Here is a 21,258-nt window from a genome sequence, read left to right on the forward strand (position 1 = left end):
ATATTGTTTATGTTTTTGATAGTGTTTTTCTTTTGAATAGTTCATTTCTTTGCTTGCTAGCTTGCTTGCATTATTTCCTCTTTATTCGTGTATAAATGTAAATTGTGCTGCACAGATGTTGGCTGGATGTGTGAGATTTGTTGCAAAGCAAATGTTTTTTTTTTTTTAGTGTTTTTTATGTTTAGTTTTTTAGCATTTGCATTCTTTTAAGGTTTAGTTAAATGTGTTATTTGTTTTTTAGGTTAACATTTGAATGGGTAATTTGCGCTCCGCTCACTATATCATATATTATTACATATTACATAGGTTTATTATTATGTATTACAAAGTTGATGTTTTTTTTTTTAATTTATTATGTTTTGTTTTAGTTAACATGTTTCTTACAATTAATAATTCTTCTATGTTTATTTATTTGTTCTAGCTGTTTGCATAAAATTTATAAAATTCTGTCAATTTGCAAAAATGCTTGTTGCAAATGCAGCGTAAAAACTGAGACCCGTACGCCAAATTTCAATCTATTAATAAAAAAAATTATTTTAAATGTAAAGTACAATTCTTTTGAAACTGAAATACGCTAACAAATTTCGATGCAATAATTTTATATGCAACATTTCTATGCTGCTTTTGCAACAATATTTAGCCATTATTATTGTTTCTTTGATTTTTTTATGCATGCTGCCTGATTAAACTTTTCATTTTGTTTGAGTCTTTGGTTTTAAAATCAACACATAATTTATTTTAATATTGTTACTATTATAAAGTTTACATACTTTTATTCTCATTGTGTGGTTTAGTTATTTTAACTGCATTTTGCACATATACTATTTTAACGCTATGTATGTATATATATTTGTATGTATATATGCCTTTAGTTTCACAATTTAATATTTCTTGTTGCACTTTGTTTTTTGTTTTGTTTTGTGTTTCCTTAACTTACATGCTAGACACATTTGTTTGTATTTATAATTTCATTAGCATAAAATATTTGTATTTGTATGTGTGTTGTGCTTTTTGTTAAAGCATTGTGTTCAGTTTTACAGGTATTAGTTTTAGTTGATTCCTTTTTCTTTTATTACAATGCTTAGTAAGTTTTTAGTTTAGTTGTATAGCTCGAAGGCTTAATGCATAAAACTGAATTATGTTCGTATTGAATTTCTTGCGAAACGAAATACAAAAACAAATATTTGTTCGGACTCGTTTATAAATATGAATAACAATAATTTAATTTAAAAATAATATCGCTTTAATACTTGAGAAGGAAATTGTGCAAAACGTTGGCTAAAATATTATCAATTTTATCTTCTTCCTATTTTGGTTTAATACTCTTCTTTTTTTACAGACGGCGTATGTATTTTTGGCTATTTTGTGACATTCTCTTGAGATTCGCTTAAAGCAAATACCTCTTATCTCATCCTGACTTGTGCTACACTTTGTGTGAAGCTTGAGATTCGGCACGTCAATAAATAAAAAACTAATAACAAAATGCGCGTGCGTTTTTCTTGCCAGCAACAATACAAATATAACGTAACATTTTTCCTTTCTTTTGACTAGATCGGGGAAGCTTTATGGCAAACAATAAACAAATGCAACGCACTTAAAAAAGGAGGGGGCTTCAAAAAGAACGCAGAGCGTTTATGAGGCTTTGAGCATTGAAAAAAGCACGACTGGATGGGGGCGGACAAAAAAACTAGCTGCATTAGCTGCGTTCTTTGTATGTGTGTATAAGTGCAAGTATTTATATTTGTTTGTAGTTTATAGTGTTAACGAATTGGCACTGGTAGTAGATGACTAGAGGGTGATCTACTCGTTTGTAGTGGTTTTTATAGATCTACCTAAAAATACAATTCAATTATTTTGTTGTTTCTTAGCTCCTTCACGGTTTTCCTTTTTGGGTTTTTCATTGTAAGAGCTATGCTTTATAAATTCCAACACTTGCTTAAAACAAAATAAAGATAAACAAATGGAAACAGACAACAATTAAGCAATTGCAAAGGGCTTTAAACGGTAGCAAAGTAAACTATAAGTGGAAGTGTGTTTCTTGTGCTAGAATAGAGTAGGCGGCTAGGCTAAGATAGTAGTAGTATGTTGTAGGCTAGATGAGGCGACTAACAATACAATGTAACGTAATAGCGCGATGCCTTTACCTAATTAAAAACATGGGCAACATGCCTGTGCTGTGCCAGCCATTCTTATATTCTTTTTCTTTAAAGTTGGTTGTTTTAAAATTTGAACGCTTTGCTTACTAAACTCTACCGAGAAATTGGACCAACATGTGCGTCGGTTGTGACTCACAATATCATACAGACTAGAGTTGTGTCCTGCACAGCACTTCTGTGTGGTTTAGTGAAGCTAAATGCCATCCAACCTGCCCTGTCTGCAGCGATTTCGTTTAGTAGACTTTGCGTTCGGGTCCAAACTTGGGATTGACAAATGAGAAGCCGGCGAACTCATCCTGATTAATGCAGCGTACGACCTCGTTGCCTATGGGTGTTAGCACTGGTTCTTCTTTGGTGAATTCGGCATCGAAATTATTGGCATCTCGTGGATTTTTCTGTAAAAGGCACAATAAGACATTGCATAACTATTTTTGTAAAGGGTTATTTTATTATTAAAGCGTACCATTTTGGGCCGGAATGGTGGCTTTATATTGCGTTTTTCCAATTCTTTCCAGTCCAGTTTATTAAAGAACGGATGTTTACGTATTTCATTCTCATCGCCGGTACAACCCAAACGTTGCTCAGGATTTTTGGTAAGAAAACCTGAGCTCAAACACATAGAAAATTCTTTAGTTTATGGTAAAAGGTGAGGATAATGGGAGTACCCTACCTTTTAATATAGAAACGGCTTCACGTGACAACCACACGGGATATAAAACATCATCGTGCATAATCGAATCGAACAACTCATCCTCATTATCCGCTTCAAATGGCGGCTGGCCGGCCATCATTTCGTACATGAGCACACCCAACGCCCACCAATCCACAGAGGCGCCGTATTCCTGCTCCTTGAGTATTTCGGGCGCTATGTAGTCGGGGGTGCCACAGAATGTCGTAGTCAGCATGCCATTCATAATGCCCTCCTGCATAGAATTATGAGTGTTAATCATTGCGTACAGGTACTAATTGGACTTTGAATATTAGACCTCACCTTGCACATGCCAAAATCGGCAAGCTTGCAGTGACCCTCCTGATCCAGCAATATGTTATCCAGCTTCAAGTCACGATATATAACGCCGTGGGCATGCAAAAATTGTAGAGCTAGCGTCACCTCAGCGGCATAAAAGGCCGCTCGCGCAGCCTCAAAACGACGCGCCTTTTGTATTTGAAACATCAGATCCCCACCGTTCACATACTCCATGACAAAGAACAAGCGATCCTGGAAAAAACAGAGAATTACAAAAACACTTTTATCAGACTATTTATACGATAATATACATAATTTATAGATTTATTAGATAAGCCATATTACTGTAATATATTTCGACTTTAATACAAAAACATTGCTGGTCAGAGGTTAAAATCGTTCGTTACAAGACCTTCCTTCATTTATCTTGACTTTTTGACAACGTTATACTAATACCACAAAATTTAGACCAAAATTTGGTTCTGTGCAGTTTTCAAAAATCGTCTAAATGTGCTGAATATTTATGGATATACACTACACGGTATTTTTTTAAACCATTTTGATATAACACGGTTTGAAAATTAAAAATGTCATATACATTTCTTTAGAGATAAGGAACCAATCACCTATTTTTATATATGATCAATATCTTTTTTTACACGGTTGTTTCTGGAACCATCTACCGTGTAAAACAGAATAAGTTGCAGTTCAAAACAGAAAAAAATCAAAATCAAAAATGTTCGAATACAAAAATATTGAAAATATTCGGACAGAACAATTTAAAGTGAAGACTTTAAAAACATTTGATAATAAGGAGTATCGCATAATAAATATCGCACGTTTATGAAGTATTAAGCATAGAACGCATACGTACCGGAGTCTGAAAACAGGAATGTAGCGCCGTCAAGAACGGATGATTGGCAGCAAGGGCCAGAATGCGTTTCTCCGTCATGGTGCAGTCCACATCGTCGTCCTGTATAATGGCATCCTTCTTCAACACTTTAATGGCATATATCTCCTCGGTGCCCTTCTTCTCCGCCAGCATCACTTTACCGAAGGAGCCCTTGCCCAGCACCTTAATAAAATTGAAATCGAGCAGCGACGACTTGCCAGGACGGGCATCACCACCGACGGCAATGCTCATGCAACTGCTGCTGTTGTACCCGCTGGTCAGGGTAGTGGTGGATGCAGCCTGGTCGGCAGGTAGCGTAGAATTGCGAAAGGATGCACCCGACGCACTATCTCCATCGCCGCCCAGCGATGCGCCATAGTTATCCTCACCACCCGGCTGATTCAAGTATTTAGAGCGACGAGGCTGGCCCTGCTTGTCTGGCGATATGCCCAACGAACTGAGGATCTCGGCCATCTGTTTGGTATTGATGCCACACGTATTGGCCACATTCTTCTGACAACGTTTGTGCACGTTCATGTAGCATGTTTCGCACTGGAGGCCCTGCTTAATGAGGCCATACAGCAGCGAGCCGCAGTGGTCGCAAAACGTGAACCGCTTGTAACTGTGCACCACAAAGCGGTGCGGTACATTTACATTGAAACGCTGCCCAGCCGGTACCACTTCCACTTTTACTTGCTGTGAATACATACTGTGTCAGTGATCGGAACTACAGTTCATGAAATCAATGCAGTTACTCACCTCATCTCGCATGCCGGGACATTTGGAGACCACAGACAAATGGCATTTTTTATGTACAACCAAAGTGCACACTAAAAACGAGTAAATTGTAATTTAAAAAATTAGTTCATAAATTTTAATTAAACTGTTACTGGTTGTGGAAATGTATCCAGCACCCTGACATGCCGAAAGAATGTCGGATCAACGATTTAGATCTTGGTGTAATATTTGAGTACACTTCAAAAAACCAATGTTGATTAAATTTGAGTTCAAAGAATTGTTCCTGAATTTATAACTGATGAGCCAAACTATAATTTTGACCTCTTTTGTGATCATTTTTGCTTTTCAGGGTGCAGATTACTTTCCAGATTCAAGTTATTTTTATTTACTTAAAACAATATTGTGCATTATTTGAATATATTTACAGAGTCATAAACTATGTGTACATTTTATATATATGTATAAACATCCAGAGTTAAACATAAACTTTGATGAGTTAGTTAACTCAATAAACACAGGCATTTTCTCACATACAAGGATTTTAGTTTGGATGACACTTGTGTTAGACTTGTGATATAATCAGTGTCCAAGTAATGTTGTTTTTGTTGTGTTTTGCAAAGTGTATTATGCCTATTAACTAGAACTACTCTAAGCACAACATTCATGGGTGGGTATGTAGTATGTGTAGCGTGCACTGTAATCTGATAATCAAGACATATACTCGTATATAGAATGAACAACACATTTTTGTTTTATGGAATTATAGCAGTATCAGTATCTACTATAAAGGTAAAGGTCTATTTGTAGTCCATTGACTCATAATCGTGCTTATTTTGAAAATCTTAATACTGATATGCCAAACAGTGTACTGTTTAGAAATTTACTTTAATTAGCACCAATTGTTAATATGGATGAGCCATTTTGCGTGTACATAATAGATTCCGAGGGAACAATCAAAAACGATGAGTGTCTTAATTTATGAAATCAATACTTTAGTAACCAAATAAACAGGCACTGGGGTAAATATTATGATTTGGCACTGACTGGCAAATGAGTACTTAAGAAATGATTTAAAAATGTAGCTAGAAACACATTTTTAATCTAATTAGTTTTTTAACACAAAACAAAAACGGATGTAAAAAGAACTTCATATTCCAAACAGAACCTGGATGCTAGACTTAAGAAATATAAATATACATAAGCCTGTCTGGGCTGATTGATTAAAATCAAATGCATATGAAAGGTGAAGCACCGACTTTCTTTATAACAATCGTTGCTAGTTCACTTTCATTAAAACTGTAGAACTTTATATTCTCATGGAAATGAGTTCTATTTATGTTCTTTGTTATAATTTAATTAATTTCCAAATTCAGGGTTTTTTTTTTAATATTTTTTAAAAACTAGTCAGTTTTTTAACAATTTCATTGTTTTTAAAAAAATTGTTTTTTCTGGTCGTCAATAGTTGATATAATATTGATAATAAATAGAAATTTGTCAGCTAGCTGTACTTGTATAAACTATTATATTAAAATTAAATGTAGAAAAAACACAAACATGTATGTATATCTTTTTAAATGACTACAATCATTAAATGGATGAAATGCGCTATCAAAATGAAATGCAATGCAACAAACGACATAAGACAATAGGTATAATTAGTGAGACGACTAGACATTTTTGTGCATACAGTATAGAATTGAAATTGTTAACAACAAATTAATTAATTAAATGGTCGGTGCGATGTTTGGTTTGGGGTGCATAAACAATGCAGAAAGCAGCGGCAGCGGGACCAGAAAATATCAGCATACAAGTATATCAAAGAAAGGAAAAGTAAAAAAATCGTATGCAAAAATGATAAATAAATTTAGATAGATATATTATGCAGCTATGCGGAGGACTATGACAAATGCTTTGTATCTTGGATCTTGAACAACAAACAACGAACGAGCAAAAGTGACAGCTTTTTAGTTTTAAGCTCCCCACAGAGTCCTGATGATGACTCTGCCAGAGAGGCTCCTAAGTTAATTTTAAGCAAAACACATACCTTGACATTGATAGCCTTGTTTACCAATTCCCCTGCAAAAAGGCAAGAAATTCCGTAGCTATTGTATGTATTTATATTTTAACTGAGCATGATTGGTAAAGGTATGGATGTTATGTATGGATGGATGTGTTGTGTGCCTGTGTCTTTTTTATATGGGTATGATTTGTATTTCAGGTACAATTGAAGATATTGATGCCAAAAGTATGAAAAAACCGAAGCTCGAAACGGAAAATCAAGCAATATATTTATAGTAATGGTTTATTTTATGTGTGTTTATGTAAGAGACCATGAAAAACAGAACCAGTTCGATGTGGAAAATGATGTCAATGTCATGCGCCGCTGGCCAGGATAGCCTTCAATGAGACCCAATTACTGGATCGCACGTGATGTGTGTAGAGAGAAACATAAATGACTAAGATAAAAATTAAAACAAACTAAATACATAGTAGTAGTTAAGAATACTGTAGAGATTTACCCAAAAAACTGATGATATACATGTATAGTTACCAAACATAAATTTAACATAGAAATAAATAGGAATGCGTGTACAAATTATATCAAATCATAAGGAGTCCAGTAGAGAATTAATGCAAATGCTGTAGTGTATTTGTTTGTGTGTTTGATTGTATGTTTAAATTGAATTGATCCCCAAAAGAATTTTTATTAATTACTGCATAAAATCAAATACAACTTAATAATGTACCATAGATGACAGCTTGGCTGTGCGTAAGTTACGAGAAATGTGTGCTATAAGTGCGAATTCTGGGCCTCACTTACCAAATAAATTCGCGACAATGTGAACAGAAGGTGGGCTGGCGCAAGAAGGTGGCCATAAACTTGTGCCCATTGACCTAAAAAGTGGGAGTAAATTCAAGAGTTAACTTTCTTATCAATATACACTCTATTAGGGGTGGTACGAAACACCTTATGATACAAAAAATGCAAAGAGAAATTATTTTAAGAGCAAATTTAGCGAAATCTGTCATTTTTCTAACAAAAAAAATTGATTATTTTCGTAAACACACTGTTCTAATAAATTTTACAATACGATATTCGATAAAAGTAAAGATCAATAAGTTTTGAGTAGTTCTCAAAAATAGGTATGACGGTGCAATGTTCATGTTCGTCTGTATGAACGCAAGAATATCATCAGGTATAAGAGCTACACGACACAAACTTGGTATACTTATAAATATAAGGTATTCGTATTCCTGATGAACCCCCACTCCAACACTATTTTTGCACTTTCTATAACTTCCTCATAAAATTTTTCCTTCACCCCTGTATAAATTGTATATACCTGATGTACCCGACGACGCATCGCACCGCGACGACGATTGAAGCCAGCGCGCTCTTTGAACTCTTTGTTGGTGGCCACGGCATGTTCAACCTCAGCGTCGGCTTTGGCTTGATCTAATACAAATAACAATATTTGTATAATTTTTTTTTTTACATAAGAGTATGTGTGTATAGTCCTTACCATTGCGGTTCTTTAGCTCTATTATGACATGAATTTTTCCCTGCGGTTCCAGATTAATCTGCCAAAATAGAAAACATTGTTAAGTACAGCGCATTAAAAAGAGATATTTAAATGCTACTCACCCAGAGATCTTGCACACTCGTATCACTCTGCATCAGATCTTCAAATGGTATTATGCAATTGGCCACAAAATCATCTGGCGGCAGTGCCGCATCATGAAATACGGTCAAGTTAATGTTACGCGAATTGGTCACATCGTGTACGAATTGCTCGTTCCAAACAGGATCGAATGTTTTTGGTCGTGTGGTCGATCGATCTGGTAATGTCACAAACTTTAGTAGCACTGCATTTTGTATAAATAAGTAAAGTGTTTTCGCTTACCAAAATGACAATCGTCGACATCTATAGAGACGTAGGGATCGATTAGTTGCTCATCGGCGAGTTTGCCAAATGTTAGATTATGACGCTTTTGGAAATCTGTTGGACGTAATCCACTCGCCTCACACACTTTGATCTGCAATTTGCCCGTGAACATTTTTCTACTCTTGTACCAGTATCCTTGGCGTCGATATTCCCTTAACTTTGTGCGATTTGATGCGGTGAATGGTGGTCTATCTCCTTGGCCACGCTGTGTGTTGATTTAAATAAGCCAGCTATGCCAGCAGCGAAAACGGTGGTTACAAAATGATACCACTTGGTGGTTAAAACGCCCGTCCCACGAGTATAAATGAGGGATTGGCGCTGAGTTTAGGAATTGTGCTACAGAGTAAGAGTAAAGTAGTCGTATAAGTTAGAGTATAAAGATAAGATAAAGATTAAATGTCATGAAACCCAGCTTATGATCACAAGGCAAGGGGATGGACACTTTACAAGAAGTAATTGCAATGCATGCTCTGCTAAGGCTCCAAGTATGAGAAGTGCAGAACGCTTAAAAATTTACGCTCAACGCTTAAAAATTTACTAAAAACATTCGCCTCAGCTTTGATGGGAAGCGCGAATAAAGGCTCGAAAACACATTGTATTATTTATCTAGCGAAATTATATTATTTATTGAATGAAATGAGCATAATTGAAAAAAATGAAGCTATCCAAGTAAATCAAAAGCCTCACCAAAGTAGAAGTTACAAATGTTTACAAACAGGCAGAAAGGTAATGCTACACAGTGGTTTTCTAGCTAACAGAGCTTTATTTTCATGCCTTCATATAAATATTGACCGCGATTTAACACCACTTGCGGATTTAATTTCCCACAACCAAAACACACTTGTGTTTAAAGTATATGTAGTTCATCTTGACTTGCAGTTTAGGAGTCCATAAAGGAAATAAACAGAATATTAAGTGAACTCTTTATGCTGTATGAGTTTAGGTTTAAATTCGGAGTTCACTATTTTTGAACATATTTGCAATTATGGTAGTGACAACAAGACACACAAATTGCGATAACTATATAATTGTCAAGCAGTTTAGATATGACTAGAATTGTAAGGCAGGATCTCTAAGCCCGCTGAAAAGGAATGAGTAGGAGCTTCCTGAAATATTAGCTATATTAGTTATCGTGCACTTTGTTTTGCTCTAGTTTGTTATCAAAATGATAAAGCAACCATGACCTCGAACCAGCAACACAAACTAAATCTTAAAAAAAATTAAAATATCTTAAAAATTAACAATTATGTAAATAGCAATACGGGGTGGACATCATGCCATCCCACTAAGACGAGTATACAACCAAGTACTACAAAGCGGACAAACAACTGACTGACTATAACATTCTAATAGTTGTAGATTAGTTAGCAGCAGGCTGCCACTCAAATAGATAACAGAGAAGTATTTATAATGAGATGCTGAGGTCCAAAATAGCGTTGCTAACAAATATAAATGACAGAGAATTAATAATAATTCGTGGAATTCTGCAGTTCCCTATTCATGTGAGTAACAATTGTCTATTTACGAAAATATTCAAAATAGCGTCATCATAATAAAAAATAAAACAAATTATAAATTTAAAAATATAAAACGTGTCTGGTAGAAAAGATCGATTAACCTCTGCTTCCATCAGAGATGGGTTCAGAAAATATTGATATAGTTACCAAATCTATAGAACAAAATTACATCGGTAAAGTTGTCAAATTAACAATTATAGTTTCAATTTTATAATTGTCCTTGTACTGGAAGCGTCCAGAAATATGTTTCTAAGAAAGTTTAGAAAGAAATCCTTGAAATTTGGGTTGGGCTTATTCACATTTAGAATATGCATTAAATACATTGCATTTTATGAGCTAGAGTTACAGATTGTTGTTATTGTAGGTCATTGCAATATCTATTCCAAGAATCTGCTGTGTTTTATTGGTTTCAATTCGTGTTTCTATGTGTTGAAATTTGATTGTAAACATTTTATAGCAAAATGGATATTTATAGAAAATATTCGTATGTAACTCAAGCGACAAACATTTAGCCAGCATTTGAGGTTATACATACATACAGTCTGTCAACTAATTGTTTGCAAAATGAAATTTGTCACCAAATTTCAACTTTAACATTAAATTTATAAATAATGGCATTATTTGGGAATATTTTGCTTATCAATTATTATTAAGATATGTATTAGCTATGGGTATGTCAAAAAAAGAGACGAATTTCCATGTAAAACGTAAAAGAAACGAAGAAAACAAAACAACGACATTTACGACACTGTCAATTAATTGTTTGCAAAATGCAAACACTGGTTGAAAGAAGACCATAGAAAAAGTAACAGGACGGCCAAAACGAAAAGGACCGATCGCATTTTTTTTACTAGTATTCCTTCCACTAATTCCTTGTAAAATTTGCTTCAGTTTGGTAACGTATCTGTCACTTTGACCATTTTTGCAAACACACTTATGACAATTTGATACAGCTAGTGTTTTTCCATTATAGCAACGGGAAAACAGCCAAACAGTTGGCCAAAACATATCGAATTAAACTTAGAACAGTCTATAATATCATTAACCGCGCCGAAAAAGAGAATTAAACAGCTATCAAGGCAGATTTCCATAGCTTTCTCGGCAGGATTGCTCACAAATTTTAAAAAGCATTGAAAATAAACCGCAAACGAGCCTCAGGGAGTTGGCCAATAATATTTACAATGACTGCAAGAAGTCCGTGTGCCATAAAACCATCAGAAAAGTACTCAATCGCCACAAGTACTCATCACATGTAGCAAGGAAGAAGCAATTCCTGTCTGCTGCGAACATTGAAAAGCGTTTGAATTTAGCAATATTTAATGCGAACCAATCTCAGGAGTATTGGAATGACGTCATTTTTTGTGACAAGACCAAGATCATGTTGTATTATCATGATGGACCCAGCAAAGTTTAGCAGAAACCAAATACAGCCCTCCAGACCAAAAACATAGTGCCTACAGCAAAATTCGGCAAACTGTATTTATGGTTTGGGGCTGTATTTCATCCAAAGGCATTGGAGAGCTGCGCATATTTGATGGTTTTATGGCACACGGACTTCTTGCAGTCATTGTAAATATTATTGGCCAACTCCCTGAGGCTCGTTTGCGGTTTATTTTCAATGCTTTTTAAAATTTGTGAGCAATCCTGCCGAGAAAGCTATGGAAATCTGCCTTGATAGCTGTTTAATTCTCTTTTTCGGCGCGGTTAATGATATTATAGACTGTTCTAAGTTTAATTCGATATGTTTTGGCCAACTGTTTGGCTGTTTTCCCGTTGCTATAATGGAAAAACACTAGCTGTATCAAATTGTCATAAGTGCGTTTGCAAAAATGGTCAAAGTGACAGATACGTTACCAAACTGAAGCAAATTTTACAAGGAATTAGTGGAAGGAATACTAGTAAAAAAAATGCGATCGGTCCTTTTCGTTTTGGCCGTCCTGTTACTTTTTCTATGGTCTTCTTTCAACCAGTGTTTGCATTTTGCAAACAATTAATTGACAGTGTCGTAAATGTCGTTGTTTAGTTTTCTTCGTTTCTTTTACGTTTTACATGGAAATTCGTCTCTTTTTTTTGACATACCGATAGCTAATACATATCTTAATAATAATTGATAAGCAAAATATTCCCAAATAATGCCATTATTTATAAATTTAATGTTAAAGTTGAAATTTGGTGACAAATTTCATTTTGCAAACAATTAGTTGACAGACTGTATGTCACAAAAAAGATAGGATTTTGTACATGAATTGAGTTTCAGGAACACTATTATTCGAGTGGTGGCTCTGTCTATCATAGATGTTGTTGTTATTGACAAATATCTGTGTTATACATTGAGTGCAACTACTTTCTTTTATGTATTACCACCTTCAATGTGCACACAGGCATATATGTATGCATACAAAATATACATCAGCAGCTATTTTTCACAAATAAAACAACAAAGAAAGAATAACAAGCAATCCTAATGCCTGGTCCGTCTACTCTCCATCCCATGCCCACGTCCACACACCCACAAACAGCATCAATAACCCAACAAGCACACACAAATACACGGACGCCAGCTAGTCCAGTAGCGCAAACAATACATATTAACGAAAAACATGCACATGCTGCTGCTTTGCTCTCACAGACTTGTCTAGTAAATTGCACAAATTCTTTTGTACAAATTTAACAATTTAACAATTGCGACAAGTGCGTTAATTTAGAATTACCGTTAAATTTACAAATCCACTTGGAAAATGTGTATTTTTGTAATTGGTGAAAACGAACGAAATCATTGTGTGAGTGTGTGGGAGTGAGAAGCAGCGAGAGAGCGTACTTTCAAATACTGCGAGAGCGGAGAGTTCTGAACAGACAGTAACTAGCGCAGAATTAGGATCCCTGAGGTCTTCAAAACTATCACAGGTCCATTTTTTATCACTGCCATTTCAATTCTAGTTACTCTACTTAATGTTGTCTGTTTTATTAAATTCACTAAGTACAAAATACACTGCGTAGTATTTAAATTTTGTACTAAATAACTGGTTGCAAGTGCCCAATTGGGATAACTGGAACGGCGGGGTTGCAGTTTTACATATTGACCCAAATACGCTAGCCAGCTGTGTAAAGAGAGAGCACAAAAGACGCTCAAAAAAAGAGCGCGCAGCGACAACACAAAATTCTTCTTAGCCATTACAATACATTACACCTCAACTACTTACCTTTGCCCGTGCGATTGTGCTTTTCTCTTCGCGTCGCTACACGCGCTCTGTATTGTTGGTATATTAGAGAAAAAATGTTCAGATGTGTGCGAAAAAAAATTAAGGATGCCTTTGCACTAGAACACGCGCACTTACACAAGCATACGCATAAGCGTACACACAAACACTCTATTTGCACAATTCCAATTATTAATTATTATTTAAAGGAATTTGGTTTTATCTTTTGCATCACAAAAACTCCAACATGTTTGTATATTAAAATCGCATCTCGCGGACTCGAGGAAAATAATTTTTCTCGATTTTCTCGCTCGCTCGTTTGCTTTGGCAATTATGTACTGCTTGCTCTCTCACAAATTTTTTTCTTGCATGCAGATTTTTTTCACTATACGAGTAAGAATTTGTTAATCATGCATAGGTACTGTTTTAGTTGATTTTCACTTCCACTTTCAATAGGCTGGCATTTGAGTTTAGTTTGAATTTTATTAGATTTGTTAAATTGCATTAATTTGATAAAAATTTGCACGATTCTTCCTGGAAAAATGTAAAGTTACAGCAGTGAATGCCCACACTAGCCAAAAGCGAAATGAGGCACAAAGAGAAACATGCGTTGACAGCGCAGGCACAATTTTGTAGTGCAGCCCTGTCTAACGATAGCAGGCTGTTATCGAAGAATTTGGCCACACTAATCTCTGCACTATTTCATTAGTAAACAATTGTAACCATGAGTTCGGGGGTAGTTCGGACGCCCGTTTCGCAAATCATCCATAGCAAAGATGAGCAAGATAATGACGATGAACCTAAGAAAAAATCTCGTGAGGACTGGCGTAAGGCAAAGGAGTTGGAAGAAGCGCGAAAAGCTGGTACAGCGCCAGCCGCCGTCGACGAAGAGGGTCGAGACATCAATCCACATATACCACAGTACATCTCAAATGCGCCCTGGTACTATGGCTCCCAGGGGCCAACACTAAAACATCAACGTCCACAGCACGAAGATGAGCGTGGACAGTTGGAAAAGCGGCCACCCAAGGGCTTGGACACCACTAAACTGGTAACCAAATTTCGTAAGGGTGCATGTGAAAATTGCGGTGCGATGACACACAAGAAAAAGGATTGTCTAGAACGTCCGCGCAAAGTGCAGGCTAAGTACGCTGAATCTATAGTGGTGCATGATGAGCACATTGTGAACGAGGCCGCTGTTAATTACGATGAGAAGCGCGATCGCTGGAGCTCCTACGATCCGGCCAATCATCGGGAAATTATCGAGGAGTATGAGAAGGTGGAGGAAACAAAACGTCAATTGAAGGCTGAAAAACTGAAGAATGGTAAGTACAGGTCGTGCGCATTGCCATAAGTTACAGGCTATATGTATATGCATGAATTATTTTCAGATCCTGACGCTGAAATCTCTGATGAGGAGGGCAATGAGGACAAATACGTCGATGAGGTGGACATGCCTGGTACTAAAGTCGATTCCAAACAACGCATTACGGTACGAAATTTGCGTATTCGTGAGGATACCGCCAAATATTTGAGGAATTTGGATCCCAATTCTGCCTACTATGATCCAAAAACTCGTTCCATGCGTGACAATCCTAATCCGCAAGTACCAGCAGAGGAGTAAGTAACAACACATTAAAAAATGGCTTAAGCTAACGTGCTGATTTCCTTTCTAGGGCGGAATTTGCTGGTGAGAATTTTGTACGCTTTTCTGGCGATACTACAGCACAGGCTACGGCACAGCTTTTCGCTTGGGAGGCGCATGGCAAAGGCGTCGATGTGCATCTCCTAGCCGAGCCCACGAAACTGGAATTGCTGCAGAAGGAGTATGAGCAAAAAAAGGAACAGTTTAAATCAAGTGTAAGTGCTTTATAAGAATTTTTGCAACTCAAACTAATTCGAAAATTAATCTTGCAGACCAAAACTCATATTGTGGAGAAATATGGTGGCGAGGAGCATTTGCAGGTGCCGCCCAAATCTTTGCTGCTGGCTCAGACCGAGGAGTATATCGAATACTCACGCAGCGGCAAGGTCATTAAAGGCATGGAGAAGCCTAAGGCTCGCAGCATTTACGAAGAAGATGTTTACATCAATAATCATACTACTGTGTGGGGAAGTTTTTGGAATGCTGGTCGTTGGGGCTACAAATGTTGCAAGTCCTTTATTAAAAATTCCTACTGCGTGGGTATGCAGGAGCCAGAAGGCTATGCGGAACAGCAACATGGAGGCGCATCTACCTCAACGGAAGCGCAATCAAGACTGCAAGTTGTCGAAGAGATCGAAAAACCCACGTCCGAGGTTGGTTCTGCACCTAGCTCTGATTCCTCATCAGAGGGCGATGAACCGGAGGTTGTAACCAAGTCCAAGAAGAAATCCAAGAAGCGCGATAAGAAAAAAAAGGCAAGGGAAGAGCGCAAAAGGAAAAATAAACACAAGGAATCATCCAAAGCAGAAACAAGCGAGGAGGGCCATAAAAATAAAAAGGGACCGGCAGAGGAATTGGACGATCGCAAGCGTCCTTACAACAGTATGTATGATGTGAAAGCTCCTACCGAGGATGAAATCGAAGAGTGGAAGAAGAAGCGCACACGCACGGAAGATCCGATGTTGCAATTTATGTAAAAAAAATTCGTTTTAAATGATTTAGATAAACAAAAATTACATTATACCCGTTTATGATTAAAACTATACAAATCTTTAACATCCAAGTATTATACAACCATTTTAATTCATTAACTTTTTATATAAATATTGTGTTAAACGAATTGGTTTGTCCGGTCTATTTTAAAATAATGTGCTGGAATTATAGACTTTCGCTTGAGTTTCATAGTCGAAGGCAAGGAAAATTCTTCTGGAGTTGTTTTTCTAAACTTTAAAATCCAAGGCATAGGTAAAATAAAGAAGTATTTTATTTTTAAATTATATTTTTAACACTAAGCGAAAGTTTCATAAAATCTTAAACAATCGCATATTGCTCGTAAAGCAATTCACGTATTTTGTAGTAATCGTCAGACAAACAACCCTCCATCGCCACTTTGCCGGCGTCGACGCGTCGCAAAGCCAATGTTCCATTGCAGCACCAAAGGACACCACCAGAGAATTCCGAGTTGATGTTGTTGCGCATCAGTACTTGTCTAAAATCGGATAATTTTAGCTCATTGATGAGCACCGAATTGTGGACAGGAATTTCATCCTCTTCAAGTGTTTCGAGCGTCAACGTTTTGCCCTCTTGGGTGGAAGGATCCTGCTCTGCGGTCACTTCTGGGGCATTGGGCGCATCAATTGCTTGCAAACGCATTCCCAATCGTCCATCAACCCAGGCCACCTCGGCATCTTTGCCCTTTTGGAACTGTAGCTTGGAGACGAGACCTTCGGTCAAACGCACCTGATAAATATGTGTCTCGGTGGTTACATCAATGATTTCACCTTTCTGGGGCGCAAACACGCGTGCACCCACATTTTGCTCGCAGTGTTTGGCCACCAGTTGTGTGCCCTCGGCTGTGCCATGGACGACGATGACGCGACGCGGTCGCAGCTGCGAGAGAATCTTTAGCATAGATTCACCATCGGATCGTCCTTCAAAGTCTATGCGCTGTATTTGAGCATTGACCTCGATTGTTTTGCGTTGGCTAATGAGTTTGGTGGGCTTCTCCAGGAGCTGCACATCGGTGTCCATTTGACCATTAGTCTTTTGCTCTACGCACGGCTCCTCCTTCTTCACGTTCTCCTTGTTCTGTTCCTCTGGTACCATGTAATCATAGTTGCCGACGTCTGCTATACGATAATCATCCAGATTAATGATCTCACCATATTCGTCGAACTTGATTTTCTCCTCGTGGAAAGGGAACATGACGTGGTGCCGTTTATTCGACTTGAAAAAGCCTGAATGATGTCTACCCTCGGGACGCACTACAATGTCGTGCTTTCCTGTTATAATACTCATTTCAATGTCGTCGTCGGAATCGGAACTGCTCTCCTCCTCGATGTCCTGTTTCACAATTAGGGGATTTAGTTTTTCGCCCTGTGTGCGTAAGTACTCATCCAGTTCCGCGCCCTCTAGTTCAACACGCCTACGTATGTCCAATTCAATTTGTCTGCCCGGAGTAGTGTTTTCGGTTAGTTCCATGGCCAAGGTGCCTGGACCGGTCCGCGTGGTAAAAATTATGCTGTTATTTGGATTACTAGCCCACTGTAAGAACAGTTCACGTGAGAATCCACTCTCTAAATCTGGCGTGCTGGCCAGGACAACCTTGGGACCGACAGGTAGCTTGTAGATATCGGCCAGCGTGTGGCACAGTTGAATATGTTTGAATTGGAAGGGATTGTTGCGCGCACCCTCGAATGCCTTCGTCAGCTTATCCGTCATCCATTCAATTTGTGACTTCGAGAATTCGATGACATTGTAGCAAACATTATTTAGCAATGCTAGCGAATAAGCCATTAAGCCTGATTCCTTGTTCTTCCACAGCTGATCAAGCATATGTGCAAGCTCAAGTACCCGGCCCGCCGTATCCACAGCGATAAGGACGTTACCATTGTTTCGGACAGTTTGTAAGATATTGGTCATCAGTTTCTCATCACGTGCGCGTCGACGAGCCTGCTGATATTGTGCGTTATACGCGTCAGTAATTAAAAGTGAGGGACGCTGCAGCCTCTCTAATTCACAGCCGCTCAAATGACGCTCCTTTTTGTGATTAAAATCGGTGGCATATACAATGTCCTCTTCGCCCACCTTGACAATTTTCCAAATGGTTCCGCCTATCATGTGTCCAGCATTTAGAGGCGTAATGGAAATGCCGTAGCCCTTGCCTTTAAGCGAGACTGTTTGATTGTATTTCAGCTGTGTTATTTTGTCAAAAGCCGCGTCCACATCGTCCAATGAAAATAAGTCAAATTCATACATATTAAAATGAGACATGTAGAGATCGTACATGAACATTTGGCCCATTTTAAAAACAGGAATTGTGGCATAGATGGGACAGTTAAGACCCAGCTTTCCCACGAGGTACGGAAGCGCGCCCAGGTGATAGGCATCCGGATGGGAGAGCAGCACGGCATCTAGCGTGTGCACTTGCCTGTGGGGAAGGGAATATAATATTTTAAAATACGTATATACAGAAAACCCACTTTTACCTTTTAAGCTCTTTTATGAAGTTGGTATCAAATTTTTCATCCCAGCCGCAGTCGAGCAGAATGCGCACATCGTCAATTTGTAGTATATAACAGGGTGGCGACTCATCCATTGCACCTGATATGGTGTGCAACTTAATGATTGAAGTCATATCGGCTACCTTTGCATTTGTTATTAACAAAAAACTCAATCCACTGTTTTGCTTGGCATGCGTGCCGGCTAGAGCTGCACAATCTATCGATAGGTTAATATACTTTGGGTTTAACTAAAAAGTGCTGCCAGTCCCTCAATTGAATAAAATGGGCAGCATTTTCTCAAGTTTTAAACGAAATAGAATTTTCCGTTGCAGTTGAATTTAAATGATTATAAAGCTTATTTTACACAGTTTTATGTTTCATAAGTATGTTTTATATTATATCTTTATTAATACTTCATTGTTTTCAAGATCCGCCACCTTTTCTGCCATTTTTACATCGCGAAAAGTCAAGTCTATTTCCTCAAATTCCAGGCTCTTTCGTTTATTATGTCCAAGCTTTATGCGGCGACACACACCTTTGAGACGTTGTACAGGCCGCAGCAGCACAAGGAAATACAATACTAGAATACCCATAATAATTCCAAAAAATACATAAATTAATGTAACATTCCAGTCCTCTGCCTTAAGGGATGTGCGTGGGAACTTATCATTGTTTCTATTGTAAACTTTTCGCTGTAGACAGTACACCCTGCTCCCGATGAGTGTGCAGTTGGAATCAACAGGGCAGGAACAGGCCTTTACTGCAAACAGTTGTAAATTTTTAATTATAATTAACATTTTCTTTTGTGATTCCATAGTACGAACGGAATTGGTCATTGCCACTCAGCAATAAAAAGCAACTACAAAAGACCGTTATGTATACGGATAATTTAAGTGCCTCGCACATCTTGTTTATTAGTTTAAATAATATTAATTTAAATATGTGAGAATGCGAGGTACCACCAGAGGTTTACGACTCGTTAACTTGACAGTCGGCGAGCGACTGCTGTGCGCGTTCCGAGGTTCGAGATATGGCAGCAGTTGGGGAGAATGGGGGCCGACCTATTATCCACTATCGTCAGTTGTAATTTCTTGTAACATTCATAGTATAGCATTTTCTTATGGACCATTACTACAAAAAATACTCATATAAGTTAGAAAAAAGTTGAGTAGTTTTGTGAGAATGTATGCAACAGACAGAAGGGGCGTGGCAGATCCCGCAAAGTATTCTTGATCAGGATGACAAGATGAGTCGATATAGCCATGTCCGCCTGTCTGTCTGTATGAATGCAAGGATCTCAGAAAGTATGAGAGCTAGAACATCCAAACTTGGTGTGTTATCCTAGGTCCGAGAAAGTACGAGTTTGGGTTTTTTTGCGATGATTTATCATGGTATCAGGGTATAACAAGAGAGAACGCTACAGTCGAGCAAGCCCGACAGTGTAATACACTGTACCCAGGTAAACTTCCGTCACTGAGTTATATGCGCCCATAGCAGCAGCAAAAAGAGGAAGAAGAAGAGCGAACTTGTTGCTGCAGTTTGGGGGGGTTGTACTGGCGAGAATTTGTTTTGCTAATAACTTTTCTTAAAATTGACCGAATTGAATTTTGAACAACAATAGACAATTATATATAAATTATGTGTGCAAAGTTTGGTTTAGGTAGTATTTGAAATGTGGACGCTATTGACGAAATTCTGTAGCGGGGGAAGGGGGGGGGAAAATTAAAAAAAAAATAAAATAAACTCGTCCTTACTCGGAACTAGGAGAATCTGGATGCCAACTTTGGTTATTCCGGACGGACAGACGGACGGACATGTCTAGATCGATTTCTCTCGTCATGCTGATCAAGAATATATATACTTTATGGGGTCGGAGATGCTTCCTTCTGTATGTTACATACTTTGCACAGACCTAATATACCCTTTTTACCCTACGGGTACAGGGTATAAAAACACCACCCACTGTTCTGCTTTGTATGCGTGCCGGCTAGAGCTTCAGGATCTATCGATAGGTAAATAACCTTTCGGTTGCACTAAAAAGTGGTGCCACTACTTTAATTAAATGAAATGGGCAGTATTTTCTCAAGTTTAAAATTAGTTAGTATATTACCGTTACATTAGATTTTTAGTTTTAGTTTTTTGTTTCATATGTATCATATTATTTTTTGAATAAATAACAGATCATGGTTTCTACTGTAAACTTTTCGGTTTGGGCAATACTCCGTGCTCCCTATAAGCGTGCAGATGGAACCATCCGGGCAGATGGTTTTCAACGAACGGTTTTGCTGCAAATAGTTGCAAGCTTTTAATTGTAATTATAATTTTCTTTTGTGTTTACATAGTACGAACGTTGCTGTTCATTGGCAGTTAGGAATATAAAAAAGCAACTAGAAAAGACCGTTACAAAAACACATAATCTAAGTTCGTCCCACATCTTGTTTATTAATATAAATAAAGAGAGTGTGAGAAGGCGAGGTACCACGCAGAGGTTTACGACTCGTTCACTTGACAGCCGACGAGCGACAAGAGCAAGATATGGCATTACTACAAAAAAATGTATAATGATTAGAAAAAAAAAGTTTCAGACTACAAAAATTAAAGTTTTTTATTTTATAAAATTTATTAATTAACATATTCAATAACAATTGAGGTAATTTTCCACCCAGTGTTGTGTGATTGCACAGCCCTGGTCCATT

The 21,258-nt window shown here is 37.5% G+C and overlaps 3 protein-coding genes across 4 annotated transcripts; 1 reads left to right on the forward strand and 2 right to left on the reverse strand.

Moving 5' to 3' along the window:
- Nucleotides 1-645: 645 nt before the first annotated feature.
- On the reverse strand, nt 646-13,834 carry LOC115620651 (protein kinase C). Of its 2 annotated transcripts, XM_030513998.1 has the most exons (13): nt 13,418-13,834; nt 8,659-9,036; nt 8,400-8,593; nt 8,278-8,335; nt 8,098-8,210; nt 7,575-7,648; nt 6,798-6,829; nt 4,775-4,845; nt 3,998-4,711; nt 3,148-3,375; nt 2,827-3,079; nt 2,620-2,759; nt 646-2,551 (listed from the first exon to the last, which is right to left on the reverse strand). In XM_030513998.1, exons 2-13 carry the CDS (start codon nt 8,810-8,812, stop codon nt 2,390-2,392), a joined length of 2,193 nt encoding a protein of 730 aa, XP_030369858.1. In that variant the 5' UTR covers nt 8,813-9,036; nt 13,418-13,834; the 3' UTR covers nt 646-2,389. The 2 variants fall into 2 exon arrangements, with proteins under 2 accessions (XP_030369858.1, XP_030369859.1); XM_030513999.1 differs by lacking the exons at nt 6,798-6,829; nt 8,659-9,036; nt 13,418-13,834 and having other exon boundaries at nt 8,400-8,484.
- A 202-nt stretch (nt 13,835-14,036) lies between these two features.
- LOC115621117 (pre-mRNA-splicing factor Slu7) lies at nt 14,037-16,122 on the forward strand. Its single transcript, XM_030514661.1, has 4 exons — nt 14,037-14,739; nt 14,806-15,034; nt 15,091-15,274; nt 15,332-16,122. The coding sequence occupies exons 1-4, from the start codon at nt 14,139-14,141 to the stop codon at nt 16,034-16,036; spliced, it is 1,719 nt and encodes a 572-aa protein (XP_030370521.1). The 5' UTR covers nt 14,037-14,138; the 3' UTR covers nt 16,037-16,122.
- A 179-nt stretch (nt 16,123-16,301) lies between these two features.
- On the reverse strand, nt 16,302-18,755 carry LOC115620843 (probable cleavage and polyadenylation specificity factor subunit 2). The gene is made up of 2 exons (XM_030514282.1): nt 18,548-18,755; nt 16,302-18,489 (listed from the first exon to the last, which is right to left on the reverse strand). Exons 1-2 carry the CDS (start codon nt 18,694-18,696, stop codon nt 16,371-16,373), a joined length of 2,268 nt encoding a protein of 755 aa, XP_030370142.1. The 5' UTR covers nt 18,697-18,755; the 3' UTR covers nt 16,302-16,370.
- Between the last annotated feature and the right edge of the window lie 2,503 nt (nt 18,756-21,258).

The sequence above is a fragment of the Scaptodrosophila lebanonensis genome, unplaced genomic scaffold (assembly GCF_003285725.1).
Source record: "Scaptodrosophila lebanonensis strain 11010-0011.00,11010-0021.00 unplaced genomic scaffold, SlebRS2 tig00000024-arrow-pilon, whole genome shotgun sequence".
NCBI lineage: Eukaryota > Metazoa > Arthropoda > Insecta > Diptera > Drosophilidae > Scaptodrosophila > Scaptodrosophila lebanonensis.

What these genes read in the sequence shown, in the direction of transcription:
- LOC115621117 (XM_030514661.1), top strand. Translation starts at nt 14,139, where the DNA reads ATGAGTTCGGGGGTAGTTCGGACGCCCGTTTCGCAAATCATCCATAGC. An exon ending in GGCTGAAAAACTGAAGAATG is followed by an intron (nt 14,740 to 14,805) that starts GTAAGTACAGGT and finishes AATTATTTTCAG; the next exon opens with ATCCTGACGCTGAAATCTCT. An exon ending in CCGCAAGTACCAGCAGAGGA is followed by an intron (nt 15,035 to 15,090) that starts GTAAGTAACAAC and finishes TTTCCTTTCTAG; the next exon opens with GGCGGAATTTGCTGGTGAGA.
- LOC115620843 (XM_030514282.1), bottom strand. Translation starts at nt 18,696, where the DNA reads ATGACTTCAATCATTAAGTTGCACACCATATCAGGTGCAATGGATGAG. An exon ending in TTCATAAAAGAGCTTAAAAG is followed by an intron (nt 18,490 to 18,547) that starts GTAAAAGTGGGT and finishes CCTTCCCCACAG; the next exon opens with GCAAGTGCACACGCTAGATG.
- LOC115620651 (XM_030513998.1), bottom strand. Translation starts at nt 8,812, where the DNA reads ATGTTCACGGGCAAATTGCAGATCAAAGTGTGTGAGGCGAGTGGATTA. An exon ending in CGAGTGTGCAAGATCTCTGG is followed by an intron (nt 8,336 to 8,399) that starts GTGAGTAGCATT and finishes CTATTTTGGCAG; the next exon opens with ATTAATCTGGAACCGCAGGG. An exon ending in TGCGTCGTCGGGTACATCAG is followed by an intron (nt 7,649 to 8,097) that starts GTATATACAATT and finishes CCCACTTTTTAG; the next exon opens with GTCAATGGGCACAAGTTTAT.